Below are 18,209 nucleotides of genomic sequence, written 5' to 3'. Positions count from 1 at the left end.
TGCCCTCAAGCTGGGCCAGCTAGGGTTCTGCTCTTTGCCGTTCCGTCCTTGACGTTGGGGACGACGACGACGACGACGAAGACAGCCGCCGCGGCGATCTTCTTGCCACGTCCACTTGCACCGCTCGATGTTGGAAGGGATCGAAGGGCACCATCTGACCTTCCTTTGTCGAGCGCGCGAGCGACGAAAATACACTGTCGCCGTCTGAGGTGTACGCGACCTTGCCCCGTGACTTGAGCCGCATTATGCGTTTCTGCAAAACGTCAACGCGCTGCGAGTTGCGCTGTTTGGCTATCTGCGGTGCGGGCCCAGGATGTCGCGTTTCAAACAACAGGTGCGAGGATCGAACATATCCCGCGCGTACACCAGCCGAAACCCCGATGGGAACCAGTGCCAGCGTAGCGCGCCGTCTCATGTCTTCTCACGTCTCTTGGCCAGGACAAGAAAAGGCACTGGATACATTCATAAGGTTGCTATTATGGTCAGATCGGACGGCTCATGGCCCTGCAATTAAGCCATCACTGACCTCAAGTCACAGAAATGAAAAAGGGGAACGTTAGGGAGACTTGTAGCTCTGTATGGAATGTTGTTGTGGTCATTGCTCTATCTTTCAAGAAACAGGCCCCTCTAGCTAGAAATTTGAAACCCTGCCACTTAGAGCGTCTTCTCCGTCAGGAAGATACCGTACTTCTCCCTCAGCTCATCCATAATAGGCTTGTTCAGAGCAGGATCCATAGGCGCCAGTATTCCTCTCTGGCTGATCTGACCATTGAGCACCTGCAGCACAGCAACGCCACATGGAACTCCAACAAGCTTGGCCATGGACGAGTAACCGTTCGGGTCACCGTTGTCGCAAAGAGTGGATGTGCGGGTCTCTTTGCTGCCATCCTTGTGTTCAATCTCAAATCTATGTTGAAGCATGACAAGATCACGCTCGCCTGGGCCGTATGCCATCTTCTTCTCCAGGACTGCGCACAGCGTGTCCAGTGGGTTGCCCTTCTTGACTACGACGTCGTCGCTGAAAAGGCCGATCCAGCTTAGACCCTCCACAATCCGCTTCTTCTCTGCATTGTCTGCGATGAATGTCAGCTTGCGTGTAGAAGTGTTCCACGTCAAGGCGACGTACCTGCGAACTTGGTCTTGCTGCTAATCGCCCACACCAAATCGTCGAAGCTGTGTGAACTCGAACCCAAGATCTTGGCCGTGCATTCCTTCCACGTCAGCTTTGTGTCGTCCTTAAGGAAGTCGAGCTCCTTGTCCGACAGGAAGCCAATGTCTACAAGCGTCTTTACGAACTCAGGGAAACCAGCGTATCTGAGCGTTCCGCGGATGATTGTCTGGCACTCTGGGATCGAGTATCGCTCGCGGTAAGGTGTGCTGTCACGGTTTGGGTACGCGACAAATGCATAGCCCTGGTAGCCAGTGTGGTACGGCTTGGCTGTGCTCATGAGATCCTCGCTCGAGACTTCGACGATTTTGCCGTCCTGGTAGTATTTGGCTGCGTTCTTCAGAGCGAGAAGCACACCCCTGCTGCTCCACGAAAACTTATATCCGAGTGGATTGTCGCTGCATTCTGCGGCCGGAAGGCCACCACAGTACGACAGGAAGCTCGTGATCTTCCCGCCTGCTTTGTGGACCTCATCGATAGTCTTGATGGCGTAAAGATGATCGATACCGGGATCCAGACCGATTTCGTTCATAACGGTGATACCTGCTTCCTTGGCCTGAGCATCTAGCTCCATCATGGCAGGCGACACATAGGACGTGGTGACAACATGTTTCTTGGCCTTGATGGCAGCCTTGATCACTGCTGCATGATATGTGTATGGAATGAGCGAGATCGTGACGTCGTGCTTCGCCACTTCTGCTTCCAACGCAGCGCTGTCATTGACGTCCAATGAGATAGCAGAGGCTCCCTTGAAGTTCCCGGCCAACTTCTTCGCTGATTCCAAGGTTCGGCAGGCTACTGTGACAGCGACATTTGCCTTGGTAAGAACCTCGACTGTGGGTGTAGCCACAAAGCCGGAGCCAAGCAAGAGAGCACTCTGGGAAACCATATTGTGTATTGTGAGATTGTAAGAATAAAAGCTAAGTTCTCGGGTAAATCCTGATCCCCGGGCACTCAATTAAGCATACTCTCCGGTGTGAGTTTAGTGTCAAGCACGAGAGACACCAGCCAGGTATGACTGTTATAGATTTTTCGTGCCAGTAACCTTTCTTCACGCACCAGTTGGCCGATGATCGGAAGATGTAATGCGCCGCTTGCACCAATCAGGAAATCTGATGAACCACAAAGGTTTGCGCCTTAAAGCCTGAGGCGAGACAAATTCTTGTCTGCTATCACCACGGAGCCGATGACTTAGACGGCTATTAATCGCCGTGAAAAGGGTTGCACGTCATTTTGGCTGAGCGCGAGCCTTGAAAGCCATGCCCAGCTCCGAATACACCGCCGTGACCGGCGGTGCGCTCAAGCTCAAAGGCGGCAATGTGACCAAAAAGAAAAAGAAGAAGTCGAAGCACACAAACACTGATGATAACGACCAGAAAGCGCCGGCAGCCTCTGGATCCCAAGGAGGTGATGAATCTGGTGCACGCGACGCCGTTAGGAGCGAGAGCACTCTCTCGAAGGGCTTGCGCGAAGAGGAAGACAACCTGCGACAGGAGATCGAGAACGAACTAAGGCAGTCCGGGCGATCGAAGACAGAGGCCGAAAAGCGGTTCGAAGAGCGGAGACGCAAAAGACTGGAGGAGCGGCTGAAACGCGATGGTGTCAAGACCCACAAGGAACGCGTCGAAGAGCTGAACAGGTATCTCAGCAAGCTCAGCGAGCACCACGACATGTACGTCCACATCGCCCGTACGTTCCTGCGTATTGCTAAGAATGTGATCTTTAGGCCGAGAATTGGACCTGGCTAACAGGTTCCGGAGCGAGCGCTCCGGCTTCGACGATGCTCGGACGTGCGAAGACGGACAAACGCTGGAAGGCACAGGGGCGGGAGCAGGCTGTCGCAACTTTCATCATTACTGCATTTGCTGTGGCCTACGCATTGGAAAAGGAGCTCTAGGAGCAGATTTGTTAATCGGACCGGGCCTCGCGCTTATTATTTTTTTTTCAAGGCCCAAATCTTTGGCATCGTGTACGTGGCGATTGACCAGAGGCGCTATTAGATAGAAGACCCCTGAAGTTCTACTCGAACATAGCTACAGCGACACTAGTATGGGAAATGAAACATGTAGTTCCGCAGATCCCGGCAGCCGTAAGCTTTGGAATGAACAGAGGGCAAACGCAAGTCAGCCGTCCAGGCAGTTTAGCAGCGAACAGACGCAGATGCGCCGATGAGATTGCGACGGTCGCTATCAACGCGACGGCACAGATTCGAGCAGGTTTGAATTTTGTCCCGGACAGTAGTTCCGAGCATGCGTTCCTCTTCCAGGCGTTCGCTGTGCGATTCGCTCCTCGGCCTGGTTCGGTGAAGTGGTCGGCAGGAACGCTGGCGGGTTCCGCTGCGCCAATCGCAGGCGAGCGCCGGATGGGTTCGCGACAAACACGAAAACCACGTCATCAGGCCCGCGCACATGCGGGAAGGCGATTCCAGAAAGGCGATTTTGCAAGTCTCTGCTACAACGTTTTCAAATGCTCGCCTTTACAGGAGAACATGTACGACTTGAGGTTGCGGATGTGCACGTGGCAGCTGCGGCGAGGCAGCGATGACGTCGAAGGCTAAACACATTTCCGTTTCAGATGTTGTCCTTCACCACGACGAAAAAGAGGCAGACGTGATTCACTGGCCACGTCAAAGATGTGCGGCGGCATGCAGGCGTAAATATTCGACGGAACGCACAAAGTGACTCGACTTGCAACTTTTTACGCATGCGCAGCCTAGTGCTGGCTCAAAACGCGAGTGCGTTGATCTTCCACCGCCTCGCGTGCGGTGACTACCCCTGCACTCCAGATCTGGCGCGTGGATGTCGCCAAGTCACATGACTTCATCCCACGGAGACCGACTCTGCCTTTCGCAAACACCAGGGCTGGCAGACGACGCGAGCTCAATGCGTGAGCGTCGTGGTCGATGCGAGGTTCCGAGGCGACGACGGCGACGGAGAAATGAAGCGCAAAAGGGGTGCGGCGCTGCGTCGGGATTCATCTGAGATCGACTGGCTTGGACACCATCTTTTTAAGCCCGGACGGTTCCAGAGGTTCCAGGGGGGTCGCCGACCACGTATCGAACGCTGATTGAGACGTGTGACTTTTTGCGATCACCAGTGGTGGCTTGTTGCTCTTACGAAGCCGCCGTCATTCCATGGGGCCAGCTGACGTCGCATCCCTCACTCAGGTCTGGAGCGCCAGGAGAGAGAAGAACATGGCGATCAAGCCGTAGCACCACGGAAACGTTAGGGCTGCGCCCGTCGCTCATCCGAACGATCCATGATTCTCCGTTCGTGTCGCAAGGCAAATCGTGCTGTGCGCCGGGCAGTCCACGGCCTTCGTCCATGTCTCACGGGGTTTTCCTCTTCCCTCGTCTTTTTCCCACAGCGGCAAGCTGCAATGCGATCTTCACGTCGCAACAAGCGGGGCCACCACGGACCCGAGAATCAGGCAAGTCTCGACGGTCTGCTTGCGCCGGCGTCGCTCTCGGCTTCGCGCGCATCTCTAGCGCACCCAAAACCCAAGTATGACCATCCGGCCATCCCAGATGGATTGGCAACTCGTGCTCCTCGCTTCACCGATACCACGACCCGTCCTACTGGGAGCGGCCGACGGGTACGTACTTCTTTACCACCGCAATCGCTATCCGCGGGTCGTTGAACTTGGCTAGTACCCTTCTATCGCAAGCGCCATTTTTTTCCCTTCCTGCGGGAGAGCGCGTGCGCACACGCAGACGAAAGATTTTGCGCAATTCCATCCGCAACGCCCTGCGATCACCCGGTGTCACAGGCTGGTTGCGCAAATGCCACAGGCGCCATGTATGATATCAAAAGCACAATGTCTTGTCGTCTCTTGCCTCCCTCCCCCTCTCCTCTCCTGTCTGTCCGCGCTGTTGCGCGTGCGTCTTCTCCTGCCGTCACCGCATGTATTTTAGCCTCTGCTTTGCAAACGTGCTAGCTTAGCTCCCTGCCGCAACCCCATGCGAGTGACCTTGATGGTTTGCATTTGCGTGGCAAGCTGTTATATAATGCAGTCTCCGCAGTTTGATCGTGCGCCTCCCTCGGCGGATCTGCGCTCTCACCACACGTCTGCGCCAGCCAACCGACCAAACCCTACGCGGGTACTGAGATGGTGATAAAACGCCCCCGGGCCGTGGCCGCAGTCAGTGTGCCAGGCGTCGAGAAGGGTTTGACGAGGGCCTGACCACTGCCGTCGCCGTGCATATTTTGAGCGGGAACCACTCGGTAGGTTACGATTGGTCGGCGTTGCCCACTCACTCGCAGCGCTTCGTGAAGAACGAATCATCGTCGCCCAAGCTCATGCGGGATCTGAACGCTATTGAGCGACTGCTACGGCTAATCTAGCATGGCACGCTCTCGACCTGCTGGCTGGGCAGGGCGGCGTGCAAAAGATGAATTCAGGACGCGGGCCCGTCTCTTGTCGAACGTTTGCAAACCAGCGCATTGCTTGTTCCAGCCCTCGAGGCCGAGCAAGGCGCTTTGGCCGTATGCAGTAGGCGGAGGGTTGCGCTCGCCTGCTCGGCGCCGCACCTTGACGCTGGCGGAGGCGCACTCCCGGTCTGGAGATATGACGACCATGGCCAATTGAACTTGTAGCGTAGCGCAATGTGAAGACATGTGCGAGATATGCGCCGCTCCGGATACTTCCTTTGGGTCAACTGACTGGCGCACAAGCTGGGCCGTGTACCCTCTTGATATCCGGCTCGCATGTTCGGCGTCCATAATGTCTGAATGCGAAAATCACTTGTTGAGCTCTGAAACCGTGTTGCGAACGTATTCGATCATTTGGTAGCGTGCTTTTGTGCGTTGTTGCGTGCGGTATCAGGTGCAGGTGGTTGGCTCAGCAGACCTTCGTCTTGCTGCGACACACTCCACTCTTCTCCAAACTCAACCTTCTTCCTTCTCCTCTTTTCTCGCCGCGCACCACCACCCGAACCCAAGACCCGTCTTTCGCTTGTCTTGCTAACATCCCGTGGGTGGACTCTGCGCTGCCAGCGCCTTTATCGTGTGCTTCTTCCTCTGCTGATCTTGGTCCTTCCAGTGCGATTCCGCTACGAAGTGCTGGCTCCGCCTTCTGCTAGCCAGCGTCCAGGGCCGAGAAGGGCACCCCAAAGCCATCTCAATCATCACTGGTATGTAATTGCCCCCTTGTGCATCGGCGACCAGCCTTGATGCCATCTTTGGCACTTCCGACTCACCAGCGCTGAAGTACGCACTCGCTGGCGCTCCCTTCCACCACTGTGCTGTGCTGGTGACGGAGCAGAAGGCAACGTGCTCACGACGGCACCCGACCGCCGTCCTCTGCGTTCCAAGGCTTCAAGGCGTAGAGATACTTCATCGAAATCACTCCATCTCCCTCTCCGTCTCATCCTCCCTCGCTGTCATGGACGTGCGCAACCTGTTGACCGCCGAGACCCAGTCCCCCCAGTCACGACAGCCCCAGCCCAGCGTCGAGACCGAACACTCTCAACAACACAACTTGCAAGGAAAAGCTATGAATGCCGCTCATGGACACAGCCATCAGGCTGTGGCACAGCCAACCCAGCGAAATGCCACCAACCGTGCCGCTGAGAACCCCTACACAACGGGTGGGCCTCCTAAGAGCGTCGCTTTTGAGCTCATCCTTCCAGAGGCACCGCAGCAGCGGGCTCGCTTGCCCATGCGAGTCAACATCTACCCTCACGATGCAACCGACTCGATTGTGACCACCGTCAAGAATTTCTACGGTCTTTATGACGGCAACGGTGTCAGCTTCGAGGACAAGGAGGGCAACACCCTCATCGCCAGGTATGAAAACTTCCAGAACCGCATGACAGTCTATGTCAGAGTCACAGAAGAGTATTCTGCGGCCGGAGGTACACCACGGCCTTCGTTGTCGCCCAAAAGACCACACCTTGGACCTCCGTTCGAGATGGGCAATCCCATCCAGGATGAGGCATATGGAAACTCTAGACCCTCATCCAGAACTGCCAGACCACGCAGTCAGTCGCCTTCTGCACGTGGTAGGCGGAGTGTCTCCGTGAGTACCAACCCGAAGTCCCGCTCAAGGGCAAACGCCAAGAGCAGGACTGGTAGCACTCAAGGAAGCTTCGCGGATGGCCAGTTTGACCGTGACATGAGCGACAGTGATGGGGGCAACGCTTCGGTCACAAGCTCACGCAGAGGGAAGGTTGCTGAGGTTGTCAGCGCTGACATCAGTGTTGAAAATATTGTTGAAGGAGGGCGAAGAAAGCGTGCTCCATTCGACAGTTCGGTAAGCATACTCGCATAGCTGTTCGGCGCGGTGGCAGCAAAAGTACTGACGTGAAAACAACAGGAGCTGCCTCTCTTCGTGCCCTCGCAAATGCCTACATCCGTTTCTTCCGTCTCCCCTCAGCGACGAATTGGTCAGCCAAACTTTGGCTCGCCATATCAATATTCAAACCAGCAGAGTTTCTCCTACCAACAGCCTCTGCCTTCGCCACAAAGCAAGGGGTACTCGGATGGGCAAGCTGGTCATCCTGGTGCGACCACGCCAGGATATGGTAACCGAGAGCTACGCCAAAGACAGACAACGTATAGCTCTACGAGATATAGCACAGGCAACGGTGTGTTGCCAACGCCAGATCCTACAATCGGCAGTGTCATATCTGATGAGGACGTCGCCATTCAGCTCATGCGTCTTGGCGAAGCCTCCAACTTCTCCAGCCACGGCCGCACCTCTACTTCTACCCTTGATGACGCCTTGAGCGGCAAAGCTGAGGCATCTGATTACAGCGATGGTAGCGATGCAGATGATGAGGACCTGCCACGCGCCGGCTACGCCAGCGACGAGTATAGTGGCGAAGAGCTTGACGACCGTCACGATGTGTCGCACGATGGCATCGCCGACAGCCATGGACCTGTCAATGTTCACCCGAACAAGCTCATCAAGACTCAGTTCAACGGTGACAAGCGAGACGGTTCTGCTCCACGCAAGCTGGCGAAGCCACCACAGCCAAAAAAGAAGAAGAGTCTTGAGAGCACAAAGGCACCTATGTCACCAACTTCGCTCCCAGCCCAGTCTAGAAAGGCTTCTATTGCCTCCCTTACATATGGTCCAGACGAGGAGGACTTGTCCGCTAAGCCGCGTTGCCAGCGCTGCCGCAAGAGCAAGAAAGGCTGCGATCGCCAGCGCCCCTGTGGACGATGTCGCGATGCGGGAATCGGCATCGAGGGATGCATCAGCGAGGACGAGGGGAATGGTCGCAAGGGTAGATATGGGCGCCACATGGGTGTTCCCATCAAGAAGGAAGTTCCTACTACGGTGGCTGACTTGCAGCCTGCGATCCCTCAGGTCGTTGCACACCAGCAGACGCACACTCAAGCCCATCAACACCTACCGATGGGCCCGCCAAGCTTGATTGGCGTTAACCAGAAGAAAAGAAAGCGGTAGTTGCGGACTCGGATACGCGTAACAGCCCCAGTGTTATTCTATCCCCCAGAAATTGGATTCCCACGATGCATGTCTACTTCCACAACAATCACAACCGTCACAACGAGAGACGAGCTTGATTAAGCTTTTGCAAACTCGCTAGCTACTCGGCACACAAGCGCACAAGCGCACAAGCTTGAAAAGCCCCCTTCACAATACACGCGTATAGCCCTCCACCAACCCTATTTTAACGGCCTTTTCAACGCAACCAAAAAAACCATGATGAACGAATTTCCTTTCAACGAACAGACTGACTGGACTGCTACGTGTGAGTGTCCGCACAGCTGCGTCTTCTTGTTTCTCTTCTTTTTTTTCATTTCTCTTTGTATGGCCTTAAAGTATGGGAGCTACTGTTCTGGGGTTAAAGGAGTTGCGAGAGTGCTTGCCTCCTTGACTTGTCCTCTGCTTCTACGCTTATGGACGAATGTCTCCTTTGAGGGAGGTATCACGGCTACTAGTCTAATCACAGCGCAGCGTCACCGCTTGTGTTGGATAGTCTAGGTGCCGGGACTTGTTCATCAATCACCATCACGCTCAGGACATCACTTGGACTTGGAAAGTCGGCGCTATTCACTTGACAATTTGGTTTGAAGAGGTGGGGCTTTTAATAAGGACTAGAAAGGGGGTGGCGACCGGCTGGGCTATCTCTTATATCTAAAAATGAGGACTGTTACATCAGTGTGGCAGAGGAGCGAGGAGAGAGGTGTGGAAGGTGTGGAGCCAACAGACAGGTAAGACGACGATGGTGAGGGTGTTGAGCGCAGGTCAGCCAACAAGCATTGTCTGGTTCCATCTGCGAGAGTAAAGAGGTGCGGCGTTTCCTCATTGTCTTCATTTGCTTTGGACTTCGCGTAGTTTCGATGACAAGTGCTACTATGAAAGAGGCGGGAAGAGAGAGTGGGAGGCGTGGATATGGGTCGAACTGATGGATTTCCAAGAGTTTAGTTTCTTGTGCTTGCTTGTTTGATCCTGTACGTATGCTCATCCTCGTTCGTCCGTCAGTTGCATCTCTTTGATAGGAGAAATCCGATGATATATGCCAGACCCTTGCACACCACTCCTGTACATTGAGTCTTCCTGGAGACGAGTGTGGTTGCTCTCGACCGTGCGATTTGCATGTGCGCGGAGAGCAGTTGGTGGGACCGAAAACCAGAAGCGTCAGGGGTGGGCATTTCCATTCATTGTGAGGGCCCCTGACCCTTGACTAGGCGGAAACTATGGCGGACCAGAATATCCGGTCGCACGGAAGCCTTCAATCTTAATGGCAAGAGCGCCAATTTTGAGTTTCGCGCGCTCTTCCGAGCAAGGAGGAGAAGAAGCCATCAACAAAAGAGGCCCGCCTTTTTGCCCGAATATTTCCTTCAGCATCAGCTTCTTTCAGCGCCGAAGCGTGCAAACAGGCTACTGTGCGCACTGGTTGGCCGCAGCGGGGGAAAGCGCTGCCAGTCACGGCCGGCTATTTACGGCAAGGCTGAGCCAAGCACAGCCTGATCGGGACGGCACGGCCGGCGCGCATCATTGGCCCAGCGGCTGGCCGTTTCGTGGAGAAAGTGGGGTTTCAAAGGATGCCTGGCTGAAAGGGCCGCACGCACCCCTCGTATCTGAAGGGGGAAACGGGCTAACTGCTTGGGTCTCGAAGCGCCGTTTTGAAGGGCCGAATGAGTGTCTCTTGGTGTCAGGCGTGCACATTCTCAGCCGTTCTCTTTCGCATCGTTCCTGTCTTCCCTTGGTGCTGGATGTGTGTTTGCGTACCCGATGTTTCACGTGCCCGCACTACAGTCGGAAAGAGCGTAGCGACATTGCTTTTTTTTTTCTTGGTCCTGTCACCGTTGCTCCTTCCGCGCGGTTTCTTGCTCCAGTATTCTGCAAGGCAGGCGCGGCCTAGCGTTATTTCTGGGACGGGTGGAAGCATCGAACCTGCAACTGAAACGCGTGATTGGGCGTTCGCCAGTCCAACTCGACCGGTCGGTTTTGTGTCACGTAGTAGCGGGCTCGACTTCATCGACCACGGCTAAACCTGCGTCTCAGTTCAAGCAAAACGAATTGACTTTACTCTTCCAATATGACCGAGACGTCAGAAGAGCCACCCGCGCCCCAGAGCATCCAAGCCCGCATCGCAGCCCTGCGACTCGAACAAGTTGGTCGTGCACCAAGCTCCTCACCCGCCACGTACGAACAAGCAAAGAAGTCGAAACCGCCTCCGCCTCCCCTTCCCAAGAGGACACAGACCGCCAACAATCCACCAACCACAAGCTTGAGCCATGGTGTAGGAAACACGCCTGCCGGTCCGAGGACGAATGGCAAGAATCAACCGCCACCTCCTCCAGCGAGCAGAGAAGTGCTTCCCGCACCGGCGATGAAGAAGTGGGAGGGAAGAGATGCAGTACCTAGCCCTCCGTTGCCACCTCGGCGACCGAGCGAGAAGAGTGTGCCAGGTCTGCCGCCAAGGAGACCTTCCGAGCAGAGCATTGGGCGCAAGCAGTCCGTGGAGAGTATCTCGTCCGTAGCCTCCGGTCGATCTTCCGTATCTGCCCTGTCGTTAAAGAGCTCAAACACAAATGTCGATAGGCCGTATCAAAGGGTCCGGGCTCCGGAATATGACCCTGCAAGTTTGCCCCCTCTGCCTGAAAAGAAGGCTACGAAGCAAGATGAGGTAGCTTCGAGGGTGCCACTGAGACCGACTGTATCAGCGCCCAGTGTGAATAAAGTCAATGGGAACGAGCCACCGCCGCTGCCGGGTCGGCCGCAGCTGCCACCGCGAACAAACACGGTCGAGCAGCAGCCCACTCTGCCAGCAAGGCCGAAAAAGAGCATATTGGAAATGGGCTTCAACAATAAGCCGACGGCACCTCCACCTGTTCCCGCCGGACGGCCAAGTAATGGAGTAGGGGTGAATGGATTTGCGAACGGAATTGCGAGTAAACTATCAGACAAGCTGAGCGGGCGCGCTCCCTCGACCGCTCCTCCTCCTGCTTCGGAACCTGTCTCAGGACCTGCGGTGGGAAACGCCAATGTGGTTGAGCTGAATACTGCGACGTTCGACGACGTTGTTCTACGATCAGGACATCCTGTGTTCGTGGACTTCTATGCGCCCTTCTGCAAATGTGAGTTTTGAGAGGACTAGGTCGGAAATGGAGGACTACGCTGACGACTACAACACAGACTGCAAGCAGCTCGACCCGAACTGGGAAAAACTTGCACAGAGCTACCAAAATTCGAACGTTACCATCGCGAAGATCGATTCGTACACTGAAAAGGAGATTGGCGAGCGCTACAAAATACAAGGATGGCCGACCATGCTCCTCTTTGATGGCAAAGGCGGAGAGCCCGTTAAGTATCCCTGGAACTATGAACTGGAATGGCTACACAAATTTGTCAAGCAAGAAACTGGAATCACACCTGGGGCGCCTCCATCGTCGAGCTCTTCGTATCCTACGCCTCCGCCCTCGAATCCCTCCTCGCCGCCGCCTGTTCCCCTTGCGTCGCGACCCAATTTGACAGAATTGAATAAGACCAAGCCTAGTGTTGCTGCGGCTTTGGCGCCACCAACAGCTGTCTGCCTCAAATGCCGTGATTTTTCAGGCCCAGATCAACATGCCACTCGCTTCCCCAGACAGTCTATACCCAATCAGGATCCTAGATGGTTAGGTCCGCAGTTGTGTGATCCCTTCCCAAGTCACACTGACAAAGCACGAGCAATATTCACCTGGTTACATCATAATATCGATTACAACGTTGCTGCTTTTTTCTCTGGCAATTTGCAGCCTTCGACGCCTGCGAGTACGATCGCCACGGGCCTAGCTGTATGCGAAGGATACGCCGGTTTATTCACTGCATTAGCTACTGCTGCAGGCTTGGAGAGCGTAGTCATAGGAGGGCACGGAAAAGGTGAGCCACTTCTTGTCCCCTTGTGTAAATCGTCGTCAATGCTTATCCATCATAGGCTACGGATTCGAATCGCTCCGTCCCGGGCAGCCGCTTCCTCGCCGCGATCCCACCGGACATGCTTGGAACGCTGTCCGCATCGACGGCGGCGTTTGGAAGCTCATAGACCCATGCTGGGGAGCTGGAAACGTCAAAGGCCCTGGGCAGCCATATAATAAGGATTTCACGCCTTCGTGGTTCACCATGTCTAATGACGAGTTTGGAGAGCGTCATTTCCCCGAAGACGAGCGTTATTTTTTCCGCGAAGATGGACGCCCCAAAATCTCATGGGAAGAATATATCATGTTCAGCGTTGGGCCAGAGGAACGCACTGTGTTCACACCGGCCAGGACCGAGCATGGATTCGACGAAAAGAGCTTCCTGCCGAAGGCGAATGATATCGTCAAGCACGATTATGCGGCAGGACCGACGATACGATTTCAGTGGACGAAAATTTGCCCGCACTACGACATCGTCAAACATCATGGCCAGCAATTCTTGTTCTTCATGAAAGTCAACGGTGACGAACAGCGTGTTGCGCAGACGGATGGGTTCCACTACTGGATCGATGTGCGAAGGGAGGAACTGCCGAACCCAGGAGAGGAGGTTACGATTCAGTTCATGCAGAAATACATGTTAAGCGATGGTCAATGGAGGGAGGGCAGAGGGTTAACGGAGCAGGATCTCAATAGAGGCATGGGTGGCAGAGCTGGGTGGAGGAGCTGGAGTTGGAGTTATCTTGCTAGATGGAAAGTTATTTAGGCGTGCTGTCATGATTTGGACGCAAACACTCTATAAGAAGTGGGATGCTATTCCGATACCCCAACCTATAATGACATTTCAACCGCTTTGATGAGATCTTGTTCTCAAATGTCTATAGCGTTTGAAGCTACGTAGAACATTCAGGCTCGCATTGTGAGCGCCAAGGTCTGTTTACGGGGCGTACTCTGAAGAATCGTACGCTGATCAACGAACGCATAACTCATAATCTCGTCGCGAAGAGCAGATTGTGATCTTACTCGTTGACTTCTCAAATCGCATGTGGGGCACCTGGAAAGTCGGGGTTGGACGGCTGCATAGCAACTTGACGACTTACAACTTTTCCATTCTCATTTCCATCCCTGTAATCCCAAGCAGGCGTATTATGGGTGCCCATTATGGCCAACCACTAGCGAACAGCTTGAAGACTGGGGAACCAGCGGTCAAGAGGACTTTTGGTCATCTCTGGTACTACCGTACCTACTAACAAATACGTAAGAATTGAAATTCACCTAGCATGAAGCAGAGGATTTAGCAATCATGTTGTGCAACAGACAGAAAAACGCTTAGTCAGGCTGGATCAACCCAGACAATAGCACGGCAAGCGTTCATACTGCAAGCATGTTCACAACACGATCACAGGCTACCAATCGAACATCTCCGTATGAAGACTGATCTCGGACGCTTGCCCATGCAACACCTTTGTCTGCAGTCTTGCTGTCGCGTTGCTCACGTCGATCTTGAGACTATCAGGGCCGCAAGCAATGACAGCGGTTGATCTCGTGTCAACACTTTGCGGCAGCAGCTGGTGAAGATCTGGTCGTCCCGCATAATGCTTCCGCAGTCCTTTGACCTGTTCCTCTGAGTCCACTGCGCAATCGGTCATTCTCCCTGCCAGCCCTTGGAAAGGATCGGATTCTTTTGGCTCCGTGACGTAAAGATGGATGCAGACGCTGCCTTCCGGCGCATCTCGTAGAGCCTGGTGGACTTCCTTGCTCACCCACGTGAAATGTTCAGAACGTCGCAGCATCCACAGCACACGCACTCGCCTTGTCACACAGCTTTTCTTGCGCATGGCCCTGATCAAATGCAGCAAGTAGGGCAAGCAGGCGCTGATACCATTCCCGCCGGCGACCAAGACGACCTCCTCTGCCCAGTTTTCGTAACGCCGAGCGACAGTGCCGTACGGCCCCTCCACGATTGTCGAAAGTCTTGCCTCGGAGGTCTTCTCCAGCCAAGACAGCAACTTCCTCGTAGAACCGCTCTGGGCTCGCACAAGGAACGTCATTACGTTTCCAGAGTCCTTCTCGCTTTCGCACTGCGTGCTCGGTATAGAGGCAATAGTAAAGGGATGGTTGTCCAAAGGGTTGAGCTGCGGAAACCGCAAGAACACGTGCTGTCCTGGCCGCCACATCCAATCTTCAGGGACGAAGACTTCCAATTTCACCATGTCCCCCGATAGACGATATGCCACGGTCGGTAGGCCCCCGAACCAGTTCTCCGATATTTTGAGAGTCGAGGTCTTCCAGAAGATACGGCCGAGAAGTTGGAAAAGCCAGACGGCGAGAGCGCCATAGAGGTAGTACCACGAATCACGCAAGTTTGCGAAGTGCCAGAAACAGAGACCAAAAAAGACGATTGCACCCAGGATATGGCTGTATGCAAAGGTTTCATAGAAACGTCGTCGAAGGGAGGGTAATGAGAACGCCACGAGAAAAAAGCAGATCGCGTACGTCGGCGTTCCCGTGAACTATATGCTTATCAGCGGTGCGTGCAACAACTGAACTTGGAGAGGTGCACACCTCGAGCGAACCTTGAGCGTAGAACTTTTTCCTCAAAAGTCCTTCCTTGCTTTCCTGGACAAAGAATGGAATTGCGTGCACGGTGGATAAGAAGAACATGATCCATCCCACCCATCGATGTAAAGCATTTAGTTTCTCGTGACCGATGCCCGTTAGCATGGTCACTAGGTTGACCTTGCCTCCCAACGCTATGATCAAAGGTATTAACGCAGCAGCCATCAAGCCAGCGCGAACGCCTAACGGAGGGGAGCCGTACAGCCTGCTGCCTCTGTAGTAAGGTCGTTGAGTGAAACTCATGGCCGTCGCAACTATGAAGGAGACGAGAATCAATATCAAGACGCCGATCGATGGCAAACCTAGGTACACTCCAACTCGCCCAGATATTCTACGGTAGGATACGAAGCGGATCGCAGCCTTGAGTTTATGCTTCAGCCCAACAGCTTCGCTACACGCTTTTCGATCGGCCTGAACATGAAGCAATCTGGCGAAGACAAAAAGACCAACGATTCCAACATAGAACCTGAGTTTATTGAGCTTTTTTCCCCTTGTTAAATGGGTTTCCCGTACAACCTACCATGTGGTGTACCTTCCATACTCGAATTGTGACGCCCAGCTTATTTGCTTTTGCGAAGCGGTGTGCGCTTGTTTGAAGGCCTAAACCATGCTTAGCTGATGTTGATGCGAGAAGAAAAGGTTTTGTTGTTACCGCACAGGAGTCATTCCTACATCTAGGATCTGACAATGGGAGATTGACAAACCACTCGGGCACGCTCGTGCCTGTGTCCCCGTGCATTGCTCAAGTTTGTTCCGTAAACTTCAAGATCGACGACCGTCCATGAAGTCTGCCTTCATGGAGATATAAATGTGGTCGTGTAGGGTAGCGTCTTGTCCATGACTAAGCCGTAGCTTTGGATGCGATAGCAAGGTGGGTAACTGGCGCAAATGGCCGCAGACTGCTGCATTTCCATCTGTGGACCTGGAGTTCAAAGAACGTACCGAATTGGAGACACCAGGCCGACATTGGCAGGATTTCCGCTAGGTAGGTCTAGGTCAGGCATACATAAAAAGAGCGCATACCTCTGAATATGCTAACGTACTCTAGTAGATTGTACCCCTCTATCGCTGCTTGAAACAGCAGACTGTATGTGGTTCAAAGCTTTCGAATCATGGAAAATGTCTCCATTGGCTATTGATAAACTATTCTTTCCTGAAGAAGGATGACTACGATTGTCGAACTGCATGAGTTCGAAGGTGAAAATTCAAATGGAACACTCCGGGCCCATGAATGATCATGGCAAGTAGCTGACGAGAAGCCCCAGCGGCGCTAGTTGTATATGGATCCTTTTAGAGAAAAGACCACCATGTATAAGAACCTGATGTGCTCGACGATGCGTGCGTTAAAATGCAAGGGAACAAAAACATGGTTCGTAGTTGGTTGGCGCCTGAGCTAGAATTCTCGGTTCGCTCATCGTTCTTACACTTCAGCAAAGGCCGAATATAATTCTTCGCACACAGCATTGTTCGCCCGATAACCGGACATACAGGCTTTTCCGTTCGACCTCGCGTGAGGCCGAGAAAAGTTGTTGCTTGGCCTCCTGAGCGCGCTCGTTTTCATTGGACCATGTTGGACTTCTGGACGTAGTGAAATCTGCTCAAATGAACTCGATATCTGCAGGTAAACGACCTGCCTTGCACCAGGTGGATCGAATCCGACTGTAGCGATGATTAAAAATCTCACAGAGAACTCCGTGCGCTTGAAGAAATTTGCGCAAAAGGCCGGTGGATCTCACGATGTGGTATTGAAGTTTGGTCACCTCAACGGTATTGCTCATGATCAAGACTGCCACAATTGCGGGCCTTCGTAACTTAAAAAACTCGGCATAAAAGCTAGTGTTTTCCTTCTCATCTCTTCCGCATTCCAATAATCTTCTTTCAAAAGGCAAGAAAAAAAAGAGACTGAATTGTGTCAAGTAAAAGGCCGCAAGAACAATGTCTATGTCTATGAGCAACATGGCCATGGGCACGTCATCGGCGATGGCATCGATGACAAGCATGACGATGACTGGTACTGCAACCGCTTCGAGTGCTACATCCACTGCTATGAAAATGAGTATGGGTGGGTCGTGCAAGATCTCGGTATGTCTTTCCATGCGATCAATCTCAACACTCCGAATTGTTCTTATGCCTTGGACAGATGCTGTGGAATTGGAACACCGTGGATTCATGTAAGAAAGTGGAACCTCGAACTCTTGGAGCAAAAGACGATTGACACTGGCAGGTTTCATCGCTGCCAGCTGGCACGTAACTTCGAAGGGCATGTTCGCCGGTTGTTGCGTCGGAGTTATCTTCCTCGTTGTCGCGCTTGAGTTCCTGCGTCGGTGTGGCAAAGAGTATGATCGTTATCTCCTGCGTGAGCATCAAAGGAAACTTGCTGTCGTTGGAACAACAACTTCCTCACCATGCTTTTCCAATGCTCACGCCAAGAACAGCACCGCATCGATCGCGAGTCGATGCGCACCAGTGATGAGGTTTAGACCAAATGTACTACAGCAAGCAGTAAGAGCGCTGGTCCATATGTTGGCTTTCGCAGTAGCATATTTTATTATGCTGTAAGCCTAGTTCTACCCCTAGTCCACGTTCGTCCGCTCACGAAACTATTCAGACTAGCTATGTACTATAACGGCTACTTCATAATATGCATTTTCATTGGGGCTTACATTGGATTCTTCATATTTGGATGGGAGACTGTCTCACTAGGGTAAGGCCTTCCCATTATACCAGATTTATTTGCAACCGAGATTTAACACCCGATCCTAGAGGGCCGCAAGAGGAAACGACTGTGTGCTGCGGATAAGCTTGAAGGATTACGATTGATACTCTCGATGAGGTTGCAATGACATCCGAATCGTAGAATCACAATGTATCGCAGATGCTCCTTGAATTCTGTCAAGAGGTTTGATACTAGCATTTTCACTGTTCTCTGCTCCAAACGACTGTTTCTACTGTTTCTCGGCGCTCGGATTCCATTTCGCCCGCGCATGGCCGAGATGCCCGCCGCTAGGGTCCGAAATTTCTATATAAAACCTACCCTCCGCCAAAGCTCA

At 53.3% G+C, this 18,209-nt stretch overlaps 7 protein-coding genes across 8 annotated transcripts; 4 read left to right on the top strand and 3 right to left on the bottom strand.

Moving 5' to 3' along the window:
- Window positions 1–573: 573 nt before the first annotated feature.
- On the bottom strand, window positions 574–2,357 carry PV09_05240 (uncharacterized protein). The gene is made up of 2 exons (XM_016358722.1): window positions 1,127–2,357; window positions 574–1,073 (listed from the first exon to the last, which is right to left on the bottom strand). Exons 1-2 carry the CDS (start codon window positions 2,055–2,057, stop codon window positions 655–657), a joined length of 1,350 nt encoding a protein of 449 aa, XP_016213341.1. The 5' UTR covers window positions 2,058–2,357; the 3' UTR covers window positions 574–654.
- On the top strand, window positions 2,353–3,246 carry PV09_05239 (uncharacterized protein). The gene is made up of 2 exons (XM_016358721.1): window positions 2,353–2,840; window positions 2,895–3,246. Exons 1-2 carry the CDS (start codon window positions 2,428–2,430, stop codon window positions 2,914–2,916), a joined length of 435 nt encoding a protein of 144 aa, XP_016213340.1. The 5' UTR covers window positions 2,353–2,427; the 3' UTR covers window positions 2,917–3,246.
- A 2,256-nt stretch (window positions 3,247–5,502) lies between these two features.
- Window positions 5,503–5,889, bottom strand: PV09_05238 (uncharacterized protein; the record flags this gene model as incomplete). Its single annotated transcript, XM_016358720.1, has 1 exon — window positions 5,503–5,889. One exon carries the CDS (start codon window positions 5,887–5,889, stop codon window positions 5,503–5,505), a length of 387 nt encoding a protein of 128 aa, XP_016213339.1.
- Window positions 5,890–5,900: 11 nt separating this feature from the next.
- PV09_05237 lies at window positions 5,901–9,677 on the top strand. 2 transcript variants are annotated; one of them, XM_016358719.1, is made up of 4 exons: window positions 5,901–6,139; window positions 6,209–6,299; window positions 6,377–7,420; window positions 7,484–9,677. In XM_016358719.1, exons 3-4 carry the CDS (start codon window positions 6,551–6,553, stop codon window positions 8,579–8,581), a joined length of 1,968 nt encoding a protein of 655 aa, XP_016213338.1. In that variant the 5' UTR covers window positions 5,901–6,139; window positions 6,209–6,299; window positions 6,377–6,550; the 3' UTR covers window positions 8,582–9,677. The 2 variants fall into 2 exon arrangements, with proteins under 2 accessions (XP_016213338.1, XP_016213337.1); XM_016358718.1 differs by having other exon boundaries at window positions 5,901–6,299.
- A 769-nt stretch (window positions 9,678–10,446) lies between these two features.
- Window positions 10,447–13,519, top strand: PV09_05236 (protein disulfide-isomerase domain). Its single transcript, XM_016358717.1, has 3 exons — window positions 10,447–11,724; window positions 11,783–12,508; window positions 12,564–13,519. Exons 1-3 carry the CDS (start codon window positions 10,683–10,685, stop codon window positions 13,304–13,306), a joined length of 2,511 nt encoding a protein of 836 aa, XP_016213336.1. The 5' UTR covers window positions 10,447–10,682; the 3' UTR covers window positions 13,307–13,519.
- A 427-nt stretch (window positions 13,520–13,946) lies between these two features.
- PV09_05235 (uncharacterized protein) lies at window positions 13,947–15,898 on the bottom strand (the record flags this gene model as incomplete). Its single annotated transcript, XM_016358716.1, has 4 exons — window positions 13,947–15,053; window positions 15,106–15,625; window positions 15,680–15,759; window positions 15,812–15,898. The coding sequence occupies 4 exons, from the start codon at window positions 15,896–15,898 to the stop codon at window positions 13,947–13,949; spliced, it is 1,794 nt and encodes a 597-aa protein (XP_016213335.1).
- A 1,140-nt stretch (window positions 15,899–17,038) lies between these two features.
- Window positions 17,039–18,157, top strand: PV09_05234 (uncharacterized protein). Its single transcript, XM_016358715.1, has 5 exons — window positions 17,039–17,241; window positions 17,300–17,330; window positions 17,384–17,714; window positions 17,768–17,863; window positions 17,923–18,157. Exons 1-5 carry the CDS (start codon window positions 17,095–17,097, stop codon window positions 17,957–17,959), a joined length of 642 nt encoding a protein of 213 aa, XP_016213334.1. The 5' UTR covers window positions 17,039–17,094; the 3' UTR covers window positions 17,960–18,157.
- The last annotated feature ends 52 nt before the right edge of the window (window positions 18,158–18,209 follow it).

This window comes from Verruconis gallopava, assembly GCF_000836295.1.
Source record: "Verruconis gallopava strain CBS 43764 unplaced genomic scaffold supercont1.16, whole genome shotgun sequence".
Taxonomy (NCBI): Eukaryota; Fungi; Ascomycota; class Dothideomycetes; order Venturiales; family Sympoventuriaceae; genus Verruconis; species Verruconis gallopava.
This window is presented reverse-complemented; position numbering and strand designations above follow the sequence as displayed.

Bases quoted from the DNA above. Each gene is read 5' to 3' on its own strand.
- PV09_05240 (XM_016358722.1), bottom strand. From the start codon at position 2,057: ATGGTTTCCCAGAGTGCTCTCTTGCTTGGCTCCGGCTTTGTGGCTACA. The intron at 1,074-1,126 runs GTACGTCGCCTT...CATTCATCGCAG, and splicing joins CAGCAAGACCAAGTTCGCAG to ACAATGCAGAGAAGAAGCGG.
- PV09_05239 (XM_016358721.1), top strand. From the start codon at position 2,428: ATGCCCAGCTCCGAATACACCGCCGTGACCGGCGGTGCGCTCAAGCTC. The intron at 2,841-2,894 runs GTACGTCCACAT...TGTGATCTTTAG, and splicing joins CTCAGCGAGCACCACGACAT to GCCGAGAATTGGACCTGGCT.
- PV09_05237 (XM_016358719.1), top strand. From the start codon at position 6,551: ATGGACGTGCGCAACCTGTTGACCGCCGAGACCCAGTCCCCCCAGTCA. The intron at 7,421-7,483 runs GTAAGCATACTC...TGAAAACAACAG, and splicing joins GTGCTCCATTCGACAGTTCG to GAGCTGCCTCTCTTCGTGCC.
- PV09_05236 (XM_016358717.1), top strand. From the start codon at position 10,683: ATGACCGAGACGTCAGAAGAGCCACCCGCGCCCCAGAGCATCCAAGCC. The intron at 11,725-11,782 runs GTGAGTTTTGAG...ACTACAACACAG, and splicing joins CTATGCGCCCTTCTGCAAAT to ACTGCAAGCAGCTCGACCCG. The intron at 12,509-12,563 runs GTGAGCCACTTC...TATCCATCATAG, and splicing joins CATAGGAGGGCACGGAAAAG to GCTACGGATTCGAATCGCTC.
- PV09_05234 (XM_016358715.1), top strand. From the start codon at position 17,095: ATGTCTATGTCTATGAGCAACATGGCCATGGGCACGTCATCGGCGATG. The intron at 17,242-17,299 runs GTATGTCTTTCC...TGCCTTGGACAG, and splicing joins GTGGGTCGTGCAAGATCTCG to ATGCTGTGGAATTGGAACAC. The intron at 17,864-17,922 runs GTAAGGCCTTCC...ACCCGATCCTAG, and splicing joins TGGGAGACTGTCTCACTAGG to AGGGCCGCAAGAGGAAACGA.